This window comes from Oncorhynchus kisutch, linkage group LG3, assembly GCF_002021735.2.
Source record: "Oncorhynchus kisutch isolate 150728-3 linkage group LG3, Okis_V2, whole genome shotgun sequence".
Lineage (NCBI taxonomy): Eukaryota > Metazoa > Chordata > Actinopteri > Salmoniformes > Salmonidae > Oncorhynchus > Oncorhynchus kisutch.
This window is the reverse complement of record NC_034176.2, coordinates 71,382,419-71,397,673: the sequence shown is the minus strand read 5'-3', so window position 1 is coordinate 71,397,673 and position 15,255 is coordinate 71,382,419. Positions and strand designations below refer to the sequence as shown.

Sequence of the window (15,255 nt, the reverse complement as noted above, 5' to 3'; positions counted from 1 at the left end):
CCTTGTAAATGATGGGCTATCTTCACACAACAGACAAGTTCACACGAACTGCGTTGCATTTGTCCTCCCACTACCTTCGTATATAATCGTGTTTTTAGGAAAATACCAAGCACCTTCAAAAGCCATGTGTGATATTAAAATAGCTAAATATCTGATTATAGTCTACTATGCGGTAAAAGTTATTTAAAAAAAAAATCTAAATTAAAAATGAGGGAAACTATATCCAATCTATAACACTTGGAAACAAATCAAATGTAAATATTTAGAATATTTAGCATACAATTAAATCTGTGCTTCCAAGTATCTGCACTGTATCTATAGCCAGATTCACACCTGTCCATGATAGGTAAAGACAATGGTGCAAAAGAAACAAAATAATTACACCAGATGACTTACGTTAGTCCCTAAAACAGTCCGAGAGCAGTGCTTTGTAGGCTTGTAGGGGAAGCCTTGTCCAGGTATATCGTTTCTAAATGGGATAGCCTTTCGAGGAGTAGTTGGTTTTAATTTATGGCTTATGCATTCTTTTAAGGTCAATTTGCCTGACCTCCAGCTAAAGTTAAGGCAGAGTGAATTCCCAACCTCGTACAACATAGGAAACAATTACGAATATACATGTTTTACACTGAATTATAATTCCGGTCAAACAATGAATGTAGATTACTTAGAGTTTGGAAGAAAGACAACTAAAAAAACGATATGCTCAAGTTCGAAGAAACTTGTAAATCTCGCATCCAGAAATATCAGGGCGAAAGGAAGGGTATGGAAGGGGACCTAGAGCAATGCGCACGTCATTGTCAATGAATAGTACCGCTCTGTGGACAAAAGTAAAATTGCCTTCCAGTCCCACAGGAGAAAGTTATTGAGCATCCGGATACCAACACCATAGCAAAACACATATAAACTGATGATCATTTTTAAGAGTTGAATTTCGCGAAAAGACTTTGCGGATGCGTAACCAACAATGAAATAAAAAGGGTTGCGCGTAATTCATACAGCCTACTCCTAGCCTACCTAGCTGTATGTTGCTTAAATCAGTAACCTAACTGCTAATCCGAGTGGAATATAGAGCTGTTGATATCAATACCTCGAGACGCACGATTGAATGTAATTTAGAAGTTACACAAGTCTCCTGTGTCGGTAAATAAAACAGGGCATCATTGTTACAGTAGCTATCCAAACCTTTCCAGAGAACGCTTGCGCTTGTCTTTTCACGTACTCTGCTTTCGTATTGCGTTTACCACGGCTCTCGCGATTGAGAAACAATAAATAAGAATGTTATCATATCCCCCTTACAAAAAACGCCCTACAAACAAATAATTTCACCCCATGAACCCTGAACAAAGAAGCGTGAGAGAGAGAAAACAGTTTTAACACCCCTATTGACATCGAAAGAGGCGAACTGTTACGTACCAACAAAAACAGGCTAAATAACGCAGTTTAAATGAAAACACGATACAACATGTTAAAACTAAGCACGTTTTACCTTGAGATCAGCCGAGAAAAGAGAGATGCAGGTCCCGACGGTATCGTATCCCGAGTCGTGTGTTTCGCGCTATATTATGTTAAAACATAACGATTACTATCTGTAGAGAAAAGGAAAGAGAACTAAAGTCTGTTGTGGTTCCCACTGGCTATATGAGGGGATCCCGTTCTTTCTATGAAGTTTAATTGTCAAAACTGCAAGGAGCTTTTGTTGTTATCTATCCTCTTTATCTCCCTCTCTCTCAGAGACAAGAGAAGACGACGCAGAGCTGTCAATCTTGGCAATCAATGTGAGCGGCCATGTCGCAAGTATTCAAAGCATTTCCCGTCGTGCAACATCAGAAAGTGAGTGGCCAGGGCATTGATCTGAGGAAGGCAAAGAGGCAGGACTCCCCCTCCCAGCCCAGACAAGACAAGAGATGCGAAAGAGAGAGAGAGCGAGAGAGAGAGTTTAGTGAGTGATTAGACAGAGGGAGATTTTGCTCTTGATTTCATTAAATACAACAATTATCCGATTATTATACAGCAGCACAATTGAAAGTTGTGACAACATAATTTGCACTTCAACAAACTCCAATAAGAGTTATTGTCCTATTTACCTGTAAAGTGGACTGTTTTAAGGCATTATTTTTTGTCTTTTGCCTTACTCTAAATTAATGGAACAATTTTATCAACAGCACATGCCAGAAACGCACTTCAGAGTTGAAGACAGAAAACTACTCGGTTAGGGGTTAGTTATACTGTACCTATAATATAACACTGCTGGCCTTTATAACAGATCAAAACTACTCGGTTAGGGGTTAGTTATACTCTACCTATAATATAACACTGCTGGCCTTTATAACAGATCAACTGAAGCTTTGATATGAAGTGACGTGTAAAGAACTCGAGTGTCAACCATTCGATTTTATGACAAACGATATTTGGCATAGACTATAACAGTCATAGATCGATTGTCTATGTTGGGTAGGAATTTAATGTAGTGGGAATACGTTGTTACACTGTAGCCTATAGCCTACATTGATCATTTCAGCATTATATAGACGAAGTATAAGTTAATACAGGAAAGCGAAAGGCAATTAATAAAGTATTTCATAAAAATGTGTCATCGTTTCAAATATAAGAAGATAATCTATCTCAAATAGGGAGCCCGCCTGTTCCTATTCGTCTGATCTGTATAAAATAATATCAATATCAGCAAGGTTTATGGTGTTAGTTATAACTCAATTATTGAGAACTCAATATATCACTTTTATAAAAGAAGCAAATCATTTTACTGCAAGTCATTGATTAACTCATGGTTAATCAGCCTATGATGCATACACATAACATTAGAGATCGATGTGCTATTGTCTTTTCAATACACACAATAGTGTATAGACTTTGACGTTTTGTTTTGGTTGACATAGCCTACAAGGTTTATGCAAACAAAAAAAACGTGTTATTGATGATTGAAACAACCAGTGGTAGGTCAACCTGTCTCAAAAAAGTATTTCAAAAAATATATTGGTAGCCCACCAAAACACTTACTTATTACTTAACATATAATAGGCTACATTGTAAAATGTAAATGAAGTGACATTTTTTATATCAAAATAATATTTGGGTCACTAGGCCTACCAAGCAAATGTTTTCCGCCCCCTTGAACATTCAATAGAAAATATTTCAAAGGCTTAAATAGAATTCCTGGTTTTTATTATAGGCTACAATTCCATTGGAATTAGAGGAGTAAAATCACTTCTCAAGATTTCTATAGTAGCCTGCTATGTATCCTCAAAATCGTAAAAGACAATAAAAAAATCTATAGCATCAAAGGTCTGTATAGACCAAACTCTAGCGGACATAATTAACGAGAAATAAAACAAAAACATTTCAACAGTAGGCTATACATCTTGCTATTAGATCGACAAACTCTTCTGAGGAATAATAGTTCAACACCCCTTTTCAGCTGTAAAGGTAGGTAGGCTACAGTGAAGAAAAGTAACGGTCCACCGTGGGGCGATATATAGGCTACAGGTAAGAGGTAAGCACAGGTTGCAGCACACTGAGAGGCACTTGAGTTACGCGCTGCCTTCATCTACACTCAACAGAATCGACAATCACTATCCTACACCATCATCAATTAAAATGAATCCCAACAACAATAAGGAACAATGCGATAGCTAATTGAAAATGCAAAAGAAAAAGTTTGTAATATACAGCATAGGTGGACAAAACAAAGTACGACTAAACCTTTAACACTCGCTTTCAAGAACAGCAGGACAATGGTTTCATTCATTCAATAGGTAAATAAGACAATGTTGTACTTACAATGACAGGGACAGAAGCAGTAGGAAATACTGTTTGTTAACTGAAGAGTCACAGAGGGCTAAAAAGAGGAGGGGAGGAGAAGAAGTGGGAGAGAGAGAGAGAGAGAGAGAGAGCGAGAGAGAGAATATAGCCCCTTCACAAATCTTATCGCGTCTGCTCTGGCTCTTCTCTGTCTTTCATTTTCACATTCCTTTTGTTCAAGAGAAAATCATACCCACACGTCACATATTTGTATTATTCATTTTGAGCATTACGTTCAAGACAGCAAACCTAACGCACAGCAAACTTTTCTTCACAATAAGTGCGTTGTCTCCTTTTGTTCTGAAATATAAATGTATAATTCAAACAAGCTCATCTTCGCTAAAGGGGCTAACTAATGCTCACCAAGCTCCCCAAAAACCCTGGAACATAATACTCAAGGTATTGTTTATTTTGATATATTATTAAGATTGGTAAGTTCTACAGAAACAAAGGAGTGTAAGTCCTAGTAACGACGGAGAACACTTGTTTCATTATTAAGTGGTCCAAGGAGACTTTGTGTGGATCTTCTATTGGATCTTAAATGTGAACGAAGAAACGCATTGCTCTTCAATGACGATGCAGTCAAGCGATTCCTCAAATTTGAAAAACAAGGATGTTGGCACATTTTGGATTTCCCTCTGAGGTACAAGATTCAAATGTGTTCTTTCAATTAGTTAGAATTTCAGTGTGGTTAATGTTAAAGACAATTAAAACATCTTATCTTATCTGTGTAATTATTCGCAAAGTCATATTGTACATAGGCCTACACTAGGGAAATGGCATGTTTTGTTGAAATCAAGAGGCCTATTGTATTTTTGATTATGAAAAATTGATGTGTGCGATGCATATTGTTGAGAGCAATCTGTTTTAATAATTCATTCATTAACTTACTGACATATATTTAATGTAACATTTTATATTTTCGTGTTTCATTTATTTAACATTAGAAAGGTAAGCTAGAACCATTCAAATGGCTGTTAAATGTACTTGTTAGACGTGACTCATACGCCACCTTTTGGTGACTTTGAGAATTTCCTCTTGCACCTCTCGCTCATGAAACCCACTGTAAATAGGATTAATTTGTAACACAGAGAGGCAAGACATGGTTTGAGATAGACAAATGAGTTGATGCCGTTTTGAATTAAACTCCAAGCTACTAAAACCACGCAATTCAATAGACTAAATAAATAATAGTTGCAATTTGTCAGCCTAAAAAGCTTCAAGATATCTTACTGTAATATGGTGAAAACTTACACCATGTCCTCATCTGGTCTCATTGAATGTGACTTAACATGTTTTTTGGTTCCCTGTGCTAATTAGCGTTCTAAATGTCGCCAGATATGGCTATGCAGATAACTATAATAATAAGATGCAACTCATTTGACAATTTACAACTCTTGAATATGTCAATTAATTTATAATTGATGAACTGTTGATTACATGGATGCATCATTTTTTCTGTGTGTGGTCAAACTGAAGGAAGTGCAGATTATTGGCTCTTGGTCCTCCGGTGCTCATAACCAGGCAACTGCCTGCATAAAGAGAGATATTGTGTCCAACTGGTTGGGGTAAGGCAGCAGCAAACATCACATTTGCATATCCTGAGCTACTTTGATGCATCTTGAAATGCAAGTCTAGCCTATTAATATTTGAAAAGGAGAGTGCATGAAAATCAACATTTTTGTTACATTAAATTAACACGTGTTCTTCTCCTGTTCTGCATGGTTAATTAGAGAACACTATTCTGTCAGAGGATATGGGGGGGGGGGGGGGGGGGGTTGCCTTGTGATTTGTTGGGTTAGCACCAGAGCCATTCAACAACACATTACATACACGTCAGTTTCATGTCGGAGTTTGCTTCATGGCCGTATCTTTTTAAATCATAAATGATTACAGGGGCTCCTGAAAAGGTGTGGAAGCTTCCTCCATATGACATCATCCAGGAAACAAATGACACTGCAACAGAAGTTGAGAAAAAATGGTTTCAATTCAGATCAGTGATAGAATAATTTATTCTTAGAAATGTGCACAGACAATGGATACGATTTTCACATACTGTCAGAGTCTAAATGGCAGGTCCCTTTGTAGTAAAGCAATATACGAAAAGGAAACCTGGACCATAAGGTCTAAACTGTAAGCTTTTGAACAATAAACACCGCCTTCCTACCTTAAAAAATATGTGAGCTCAATAAAATGACAAAACAAATGATGGTGTGGATTGCAGAGGAGCCATAAAGAACAGAACATAACAAACTGCAACACATTATGTGGCAGGAAACAAGAAGGGATCAATTAACTGTTGGTGGTCGGAAAACCAATTCATTATGACGTTTTGTGTTGGTGGCAAGACTTTAGAAAGATTTTAATTATAGATAATAGCTTCATGGGAGGGACATGTGTGCAACATATTTGACTATAATGCTGAACATAGGCCCTTTTCAAGTTGAGGTCTTGACCCTTTGGGAGCTGTCATAAAGTTAGCCATTCCTTTATTGAGATAAAACCCTAACATGTTGAAGTTGACAATGGTAAACATGACTGAGGACATTCATTTTAACGTGCGCCAACTATTCCTTGTAATTCTTGGTCAAAGTTAATTGCAAGTTGAAGGTATTTAAGTATTTGACATCCTGGTTACTGACTGCACTCAACTGTGTTAGTCTTCAGATAATTGTCAAATGATTGTCAAATAAATGATTCTACACAATACTTGCCTTATTGCTATTATAAACTGGTTTTCAACACAAATAGAACAGTAAACAAGTATTTTTGCGTCAAATCCATGGTATATTGTCTGACACTGTATACACACGGCTGAAGTGCTGTTTCAGCCAATCAGAATCCAGGACCGAAACTACCCGGGTTTATAATGTTCGGTAAGGTTTCATAATCATGTTGTAGGCCTACATGTTGTAGGCCTAGCTCTTAAGGTAATATCATACCTTAGCTATACAGCAAAAATAAGACAAATTGATACAACATTATTTGACTTGGCACATACTAAATAGGGTACTGCTAATTTATTTGACTCCATATGCCAAAAGAGAAAGGTCAGAAAGGTCAAATCAATTCCCATATTTCCAGAGCAGTATGATGACCAGTCTGTAAACTGGCATTATTGATGGAGGTTGGGTGGGTGCTGTATTGCTTTCACAAACTGACACACTCAATGAACGCTCCACAATCTGGACATGAACCAGAGGCATAAAGGCCCTCACTCCCTATGCAGGAACAGGCCTCTCTCTGGGCATGAGAGTACACATACAGGCATAAAGGCCCGACATCCACCATACTTCATTATTAATGAATGCCAAGTTATGTAATTAACTCAAACAACATTTGCATACATGCAAATCCTCCTCCCAATTGGACCTGTAAAGTGGGACTCTGTTCTCATTAGCTGACCCAAATCTCTTACTTGTAACTCCAAATTTCCTCAAAGTTTAGTCAGGATCTAATATTTCCTTTTAGGTTAACAGGGAACGACTAATGAATCATTTTTAAATAAGGGAATCTACATGCTTTGTCTAATTACATAATGATAAGGACGTCATATTTCTGTATTGGACTACTTAATTACCAATTCATTACTATCTGCACAAACTCCACTAATGCATATTGCTAGCTCAGGGGTGTGGCTTGAAGAGGGTTGAAAAATGCGTGAGATTCTTACATGTTAGCAGTGTCTTCCGTCAGTGATCAGCAGAGTGAAAATGTAGGTTGTTGCCCCTCACATAAAAAGGTTCACTAAAAGTCAAAGGCTTACAATACCTGAACAAACACACAAACACTCGATGACTGAACAATTAACTGCTGCAGATGAAATGGTGGAATGAGATCTCAACTATGGCATGATATGAAAAGTTGGAAGCCCTTTACACACAAGCAATAACCAATACCCTAACCCATTTAATTATTAAAACATTGGAAAATGTTAATTCCTCATGGTGAGGGTGTGTTCTCGTCATCATCATCTTCATAATGCTTGCTTTGTAGAGGATGAAAAGGGCCTGAAGATGGCACACATCTGCACAACACATACTCTATACAACCCAAAGTGAGAGAGTGAAGGTGGGCCTTATTAAAACGACTCATCCAATGTTCATTTGTACCAATAACCAACACTGCCAAACATTTCAGCACGGTGCAGGTTTTTTCTTTTGTGCTTGCAGACAGAGTTGTGCCTTAATTTGAAGTGAAATGTGTTGCTAAGAGGCAGACAAAGTTTGAGCTGCTGCTGGATCAAAGAGGAAGCCCAAGGGCATCTGCTTCATTCATGTACACAAAAAGCCCAATTCATTGTAGGTATTGTAAATGCAAACCGTTTAAGGAACATGAGAGCAATTCATTGTTTTCTTTAACACAGCATTTTTTGAACATTCATACTCAATCATTTATAGGGTAGAACAACTGTGTTCACATAAACCTGTTATCATATACACTATTTTACAGTGCCTTCAGAATGATTCATACCCCTTGACTTATTCCACATTTACAGCATGAATTCAAAATGGATTAACATTTAAAAAATCTCGCCCATCTACACACAATACCCCATAATGACAATGTGAAAACATATTTTTATAAACGTTTGAACATTTATTGAAAATGAAATACAGATATATCTCATTATTCATAAGTATTCACACCCCTGAGTCAATACTTTATAGAAGCACTCTTTCTGGGTAAGTCTCTAAGAGCTTTCCACACATAGATTGTGCAACATTTACCCATTATTCTTTTCAAATTCTTCAAGCTCTGTCAAATTGGTGGTTGATTATTGCTAGAAAAACATTTGCAGGTCTTGCCATAGATTTTCAAGTAGATTTCAGTCAAAACTGTAACTCAGCCACTCAGGAACATTCACTGTCTTCTTGGTAAGAAACTCCAGTGTAGATTTGTGTTGTGTTTTAGGTTATTGTCCTGCTGGAAGGTGAATCCATCTCCCAGTGTCTGGTGGAAAGCAGACTGAACCAGGTATTCCACTAGGATTTTGCCTCTTCTTAGCTCCATTCTGTATCTTTGAAGTAACTGTGTGTATTGAAACACCATCCAAAATGTAATTCATGACATCACCATCCTCAAAGGGGCAGCAGGGTAGCCTAGTGGTTAGAGCATTGGACTAGTAACCAGACGGTTGCAAGTTCAAATCCCCGAGCTGACAAGGTACAAATCTGTCGTTCTGCCCCTGAACAGGCAGTTAACCCACTGTTCCTAGGCTGTCATTGAAAATAAGAATTTGTTCTTAACTGACTTTCCTAGTTAAATAAAGGTCAAATTTAATTGAAAGGCATAATTCATGTCATTTTTTTCTCTTCCGCATCTACAAATAGGTGCCCTTCTTTGTGAGGCATTGGAAGACCTCCCTGGTCTTTGTGGTTGAATCTGTGTTTGAAATTCACTGCTTGACTGTTAAACACTGTTATGGCACACAGAGTGAGTCCATGCAACTTATTATGTAACTTGTTAAGCACATTTTTACTCGTGAAATTATTTAGGCTTGCCATAACAAAGGGATATTTATTGAATACTTATTCACTCAAGAAATTTCAGCTTTTCATTTATTTGTAAAAATGTCTAAAAACATAATTCCACTTTTACATTATAGGCCAGTGACAACAAATCTCAATTGAATCCATTTTAAATTTAGCTTATAACACAACAAAAAAAAGTCTAGGGGTGTTTATACTTTCTGAAGAAAGTGTATATGTCTACCCTGAAAGAAAGGCTGTGCTGAAGCATTGAATAACCATTGAATAAGTTGTATTGCAATAAACTGAGCGAGAATGAGACAATGAATATACTATTAAATATCAGTCTTAAAAAGTTACAGGTTTATTTGATTATTTTCATTTTATGTAGGCATGTACAGTGTGTTGGGAGAGAATATTCAATCATTCTTAACTGTTCAATAATTGAACACCAGCCCATCCCTTATTAAAGCATGTATATTGATCTTGAGATGATAAAAGAGCATAAAAGACCATTTTGGAATCAAAGTACCTTTTGTGTTGGATCCTTTGGTTCAGCTCATGTCCAATCAGAGTCCAGTCAGAGTCCAGTCAGGATTCTTATGGTGTCTAATAGAGACACTGACTGGACTTTCACTACTAGACCATCCTCCCTGCACACGTCAGCCTTCTAGTGGTCATGGAATATTGTGAATGACACAAAAAGTCAAGCTTAAATACCCAGGGCCATTCCCTTTATTGAAACATGCTATACCTGGGACTGGCAAGGGTTAACATGGGGCATGTTTACCGACAAACAGTTCCACCCTGTTACAATCATGTGGGAAGAGAAACCTTCACTGTTTTTCACAATTGTTTACTCAAATTCTCTAATCATTTATAGTTTCAAAATGACTAAAGGTTGTCTCCCCCCAAGTGCTCAATTACGGGATTTTGGAGTCATCTGGGAAAGTCTGGAATTCCTTTTTCTATTCATGTACATTTGAAAACCTTTTCCAAGAGTCAGTGAGGAACATTTTGTAAAGGATGAATGTGTGAGGCCTTGATTACGTTGAACAGAACAAGACAGAATTAGCATAATAGGCCCTATTTCATTCTCTTTGAAGTCCAGAGTATAGCATAACAAATGTATATGAACCAGCAGCCAAACGTCAATAAATGGAAATGCCACAATCCTCAGTGGATGGTCTTGGGTGAATTTCTGCAGGAGGAGGAAAAAAACAGCCCATTTATTGCAAAATAAGCAGAATAGCGGATGTGATGGGTCTTATACCCACCAGGGCTAGCAGGCACTCTGGGGCCCACACTCCCACTCCTCGAGATGGCATGGAGAGAGAGGAGATGTGGCAGCTCCCACTGTGGAGCTCTGGGAGGTGCATCCCCTCTCACAGGTGTTTTCAAAGAGTACCATGATGCAGACAAGGGTATGTAATTACTCTCCAATTAAAGATAAAGATCTCACAAGGGAGGGAAGAGCAGTTTACTGGTCCACCAGACAAAGGAGCCTAGCCTATAAGCAAGATAGCAGAATATGCTATACAAATATGTTGAACTGTAGAAGTATGTATAGGACTGACAGACAATTGCAATTGATTCTAGTCATGACTTTTATATAGCTGACCTTCCATTTACAGAACATGTGAAAAAGTAAGTTACAAAAAGCTTAGAATCATAATTCCATCAGCTTTGATAAGTTCAATGCCATGTTCGTCTCAAGAGGTTTATTTTACAAAGTAAAAGATCTTTGATTTAAAGATATAAATTCTATGCTTCAGATACACCAATGCTATTACTACCCACCTTCCCAGTTGAAAATGTAGAGACACGGAATAGAAAATACCCTTTAAGAAAGAGAAGCTTTGAACTAAAGAAACATTTCATGTTTTTTTTGTATTGAAAGTTTGCCTCATTTGGTTTGAGCCTGTAAAGTTGGATTCCCTTCTCAGATAATAGAATGAAATGTAACAGGGCAAAGCAATCAATAGGAATGTTCAAAGAGAATCCTTGGAGCTGTGATGAGACTACATTTTGTACTTTTTGGTCAGCATGAAGAGAAGGTTATCAGAACTGGCACAAGATAAAGGGTTTTTGAAGATTCCAACACAGTCAACCATATTATTCAACTGTCATCCACAGAGTAGTACAATTATTAAACTGGCGCAATAACATATGATTTAAATTCAATACAGTACAATAGGCTATAAGACCAAAGAGTTTTGGGGGTTCACGTTCTCTGAATACCTTAGTATATCGTTATCATTTTATAACGGTTATAATGACTACTGCATGAGTCTGTTGTCTGAAGACAAAACATTTGATGAGGCAAACATCATGTTAATATCTTTAATATTTACATTTGTAATAAGTATCATTGTGCAACCTGCCCAAGCCATCCAGAAAATATTATGTTCAATGTTATTCTCCTCCCAATGTTTTAAGCAAAAATAAACATCCATTTGGCAAGCCATTAAGAGACTGGCAGTGCTAGATACAAACACAAATTACATTTCAAGTGATTTGGTGTAAGAATATCGTCTGAGTTTTGACAAAAATACAATCAACATGACACATGTTCAGTACCTTATCATGTTCATATCAACCTTCCAGTTGGTGAATACTCTCATTAACTTTTTTTGAAAAAATACAAGTTCCCTCCAAATTCAGATCACACTGCAAGACAAAATATTCTCACCTTGAAAATATCTCTTTCAGTTCTACAGTATAATGCTAAAAGTGCAATAACATGTATAAACCATTTCTATTATGAGATTAACATCTGTTAGACACTTCCAAAGTTAATATGCACAGCAGCTTTCACGGCAGGCATACATTTTCTTAAGAAAATAGTTACTTCATTTTAGCTCCTAAAAATGCATCAGCGAGTAAGTCCTGCTGCGTGCTACTGAGGGCAGGTTAAATGTTCACTAACACTCATCTACTGTATAACAGTGGAACTGTCAGCACCAAACAAAGTCTTTCTTTCTTCAAGAATCCAGGTTGTATTGTCATCATGGAACAGCACCTCAGTGTCCAGAAAGCGCATTGGCTGAGGGAAAATCAACAAAACACATCAAGTTAGTTTAGGAAGACTATGAGAAATTCTAGAAAACCAAGCAGAATGGAAGAATGGGAGGAAATGAAGAATACATTCTTAGCTGGGATCCAATCAAACAGTATTAGCAGGGTTTTAGTCTAGTAAAGTACAAATATATATATATATATATATATATATATTAATCAAATACCATTGTCTTACTGAATACCAAAGGACAGTACTGTACATGGGTAAAGGTTATTAACCTAAAAGCATCCCAGCCACAATGAAGATGATGCAGCAGAACTCACCACAACACAAAGTGCATCATACAACACACCAGATCTTTAAAAGGGAATATTAGTCTCATAGGAAACCATGAGAAAACTACCTTTTTTGAAAGCAAGAAAGACAAAACCCCCAAAACCCAAGTGACCATACACCACATATGGAATTAATGGATCATTGTACCTTACTGGCTCGACTGTAAACTCTCCTTCCAGACTCATATTAAACATCTCCAATCCAAAATCAAATCTAGAATCGTCTTTCTATTCCGCAACAAAGCCTCCTTCACTCACGCTGCCAAACTTACCCTAGTAAAACTGACTGTCCTACCGATCCTCGACTTCGGCAATGTCATCTACAAAATAGCTTCCAACACTCTACTCAGCAAACTGGATGCAGTCTATCACAGTGCCATCCGTTTTGTTACTAAATCACCTTGTACCACCCACCACTGCGACCTTTATGTTAACAACACCCACCCGTAGCACACGTTCCAGCAGGTATATCTCTCATCATCCCCAAAGCCAACACCTCATTTGGCCGCCTTTCCTTCCAGTTCTCTGCTGCCAGTGACTGGAACGAATTGCAAAAATCGCTGAAGTTGGAGACTTTTATTTCCCTCACCAACTTTAAACATCAACTATCTGAGCAGCTAACCGATCACTGCAGCTGTACATAGTCCATCTGTAAATAGCCCATCCAATCTACCTACCTCATCCCCATACTGTTTATATTTGATTTACTTTTCTGCTCTTTTGCACATCATCTGCTCATTTATCACTCCAGTGTTAATCTGCTAAATTGTAATCATTTGCTCATATGGCCTATTTATTGCCTACCTCCTCATGCCTTTTGCGCACACTGTATATATACTTTATTTTCTCTTCTGTGTCATTGACTTGTTTGTTATTGGATTGTTTATTGTTTACTCCATGTAACTCTGTTGTCTGTGTCACACTGCTATGCTTTATCTTGGCCAGGTCGCAGTTGCAAATGAGAACTTGTTCTCAACTAGCCTACCCGGTTAAATAAAATAAAAATAAAAAACTACATTGTGAACTGGGGAACATTCTCTGCTCTCTGTCTTTCTGTACAGCATGTCACATAGTGGAAGAATTTTGTGTCATTTTTTCCCTCAAACTCAACTCACATCACAACAAACTTGAAGCAACTGAATGAAATGCTACAGTGTACTGTTAAACCAAGCGGTGAAAACAACAGTCATACAACAACATCATACTGTGTGTGAGACTGATTCAGTGAACACCGTTTGTTTCTTTTAGAACACATACAGGAGCTGTATCTTTAGGTATCCTTTGGAAACAAACATAGCTGTCGTTTACTCTATAACTATTTCCTTTCCAAATATATATGTATGTAAGTGCAGATTGTAGGCTTGGCTGTGCATACTGAACCATCTCCAAACATATTGTCTGCGTCCAAAATAGCATCCTATTCACTACATAGGCCCTATGGGTCCTGGTCAAAAGTAGAGCACTATATAGGGAATAAGGTGTCATTTGGGCATTTCCAAATGTCCACACATCATAACCTCTGACCCCGACCCTTTCAGGTGAGCAGCACACATGGATGAGGAAGGAAGCAGGACAGGGTTGGTGACAGACACCAACAAGGTGGAAGACACCAAATATACACAAAGACATGCACACAGTCCCACACATATTGCAGAGTGCCATGGATAAGGAAGGGGATCGGGTTAGTAGTCAAGGATAGCCAACAGATGGTGCATGATTGAGCCAGTACAGAGTAGAGAGCAGAGTAGAGTACAGTACAGAGCAGAGTAGAGAGCCTGAGAGTGCCACATGCCAAAGTTAACTGGACACTCACACAGTATCATGATCAGTCCCAATGTGTTTGCACATTAAAAATAGTGTCACTTTAATTTTTCTCCCTGTTCTACATGTATTGGTGAATACTGTTAGCAGTCTACAGATGGTGGGATAATTGGTGTTGTGGAATGCAGCTGTGAACACTTGTTCCACTGTCAAGGTGCTGAAACAAAAGGTGTCTCATTTCTTTGTTAATTGCACACAATGCTCACGTAGCTAGTGACATTTGATGCCCCCTTACCCTGCCCAACACACATTTTAGATACAGTTACAATAACAATTTATAGACAATTAGCACATTGAGATTAGCTGGCTGCCTGCAGATGTGTAGGTATGCTGACGGTAATGAGAGCGGTGATCTACTACCTTCCGAATTTCAACAGTGCGGTGATCATGCAGACAGAGAGGTGTGAAGCAGCACCCATGTTAGGGAGAATTAGTGAAGCCTCAATCCCATTAGCATGCTGTTAGTCCTTACTTTGTTTTCTCTGATTAGACAAACGAGAAGTGAAATCCGTTGCTTAGAGGAGGAGGAGGGGGAGGTGCCTGAGAGACAGGAGGAAGAGGAGGAGGAGGTGGAGGAGGAGGAGGTGGAGGAGGAGGCACGGTGGGGATATTAGGTTGCAGTGGTACTACTGAGAAGTAGATACAGGGAGAAGAAGAAGAGGAAGACAGAGAGGAAGAGGAGAACAGGACATTAGTCACATTAGGAGCAGCACTGACAAATCCAAAGGCAGTGTTGTTTTTAAGACCACTTAAAGTGAGACCGATTCAAGACCAAGACCGGAGAAAATTG

General features: G+C 38.1%; 2 protein-coding genes and 1 long non-coding RNA gene across 21 annotated transcripts in view; all 3 read right to left on the bottom strand.

Annotated features, from left to right (window-relative positions):
* Positions 1 to 1,810, bottom strand: part of sox6 (SRY-box transcription factor 6) — a 200,594-nt gene extending 198,784 nt beyond the window's left edge. For all 13 annotated transcript variants that reach the window (XR_004206768.1, XR_004206765.1, XR_004206766.1 and 10 more), the window contains exon 1: positions 1,487 to 1,810. The gene's annotated coding sequence lies outside the window, so the exon portion shown is untranslated. The remainder of the gene's footprint in view (positions 1 to 1,486) is intronic.
* A 3,390-nt stretch (positions 1,811 to 5,200) lies between these two features.
* Positions 5,201 to 10,187, bottom strand: LOC109888444 (uncharacterized). The gene is made up of 3 exons (XR_002255136.2): positions 9,820 to 10,187; positions 5,650 to 5,772; positions 5,201 to 5,348 (listed from the first exon to the last, which is right to left on the bottom strand). It is a non-coding gene; the product is annotated as an uncharacterized LOC109888444 (long non-coding RNA).
* A 1,429-nt stretch (positions 10,188 to 11,616) lies between these two features.
* The window catches only part of LOC109874848 (pleckstrin homology domain-containing family A member 7), a 149,652-nt gene continuing 146,013 nt past the window's right edge, over positions 11,617 to 15,255 (bottom strand). For 5 of the 7 annotated variants that reach the window (XM_031813384.1, XM_031813390.1, XM_031813399.1 and 2 more), the window contains 2 exons: positions 14,938 to 15,094; positions 11,617 to 12,333 (listed from right to left, as the gene is read on the bottom strand). In XM_031813384.1, the coding sequence (XP_031669244.1) occupies positions 14,952 to 15,094 (143 nt within the window). In that variant the 3' untranslated portion in view covers positions 11,617 to 12,333; positions 14,938 to 14,951. The remainder of the gene's footprint in view (positions 12,334 to 14,937; positions 15,095 to 15,255) is intronic. The other 2 variants (XM_031813408.1, XM_031813436.1) reach the window with 1 other exon arrangement.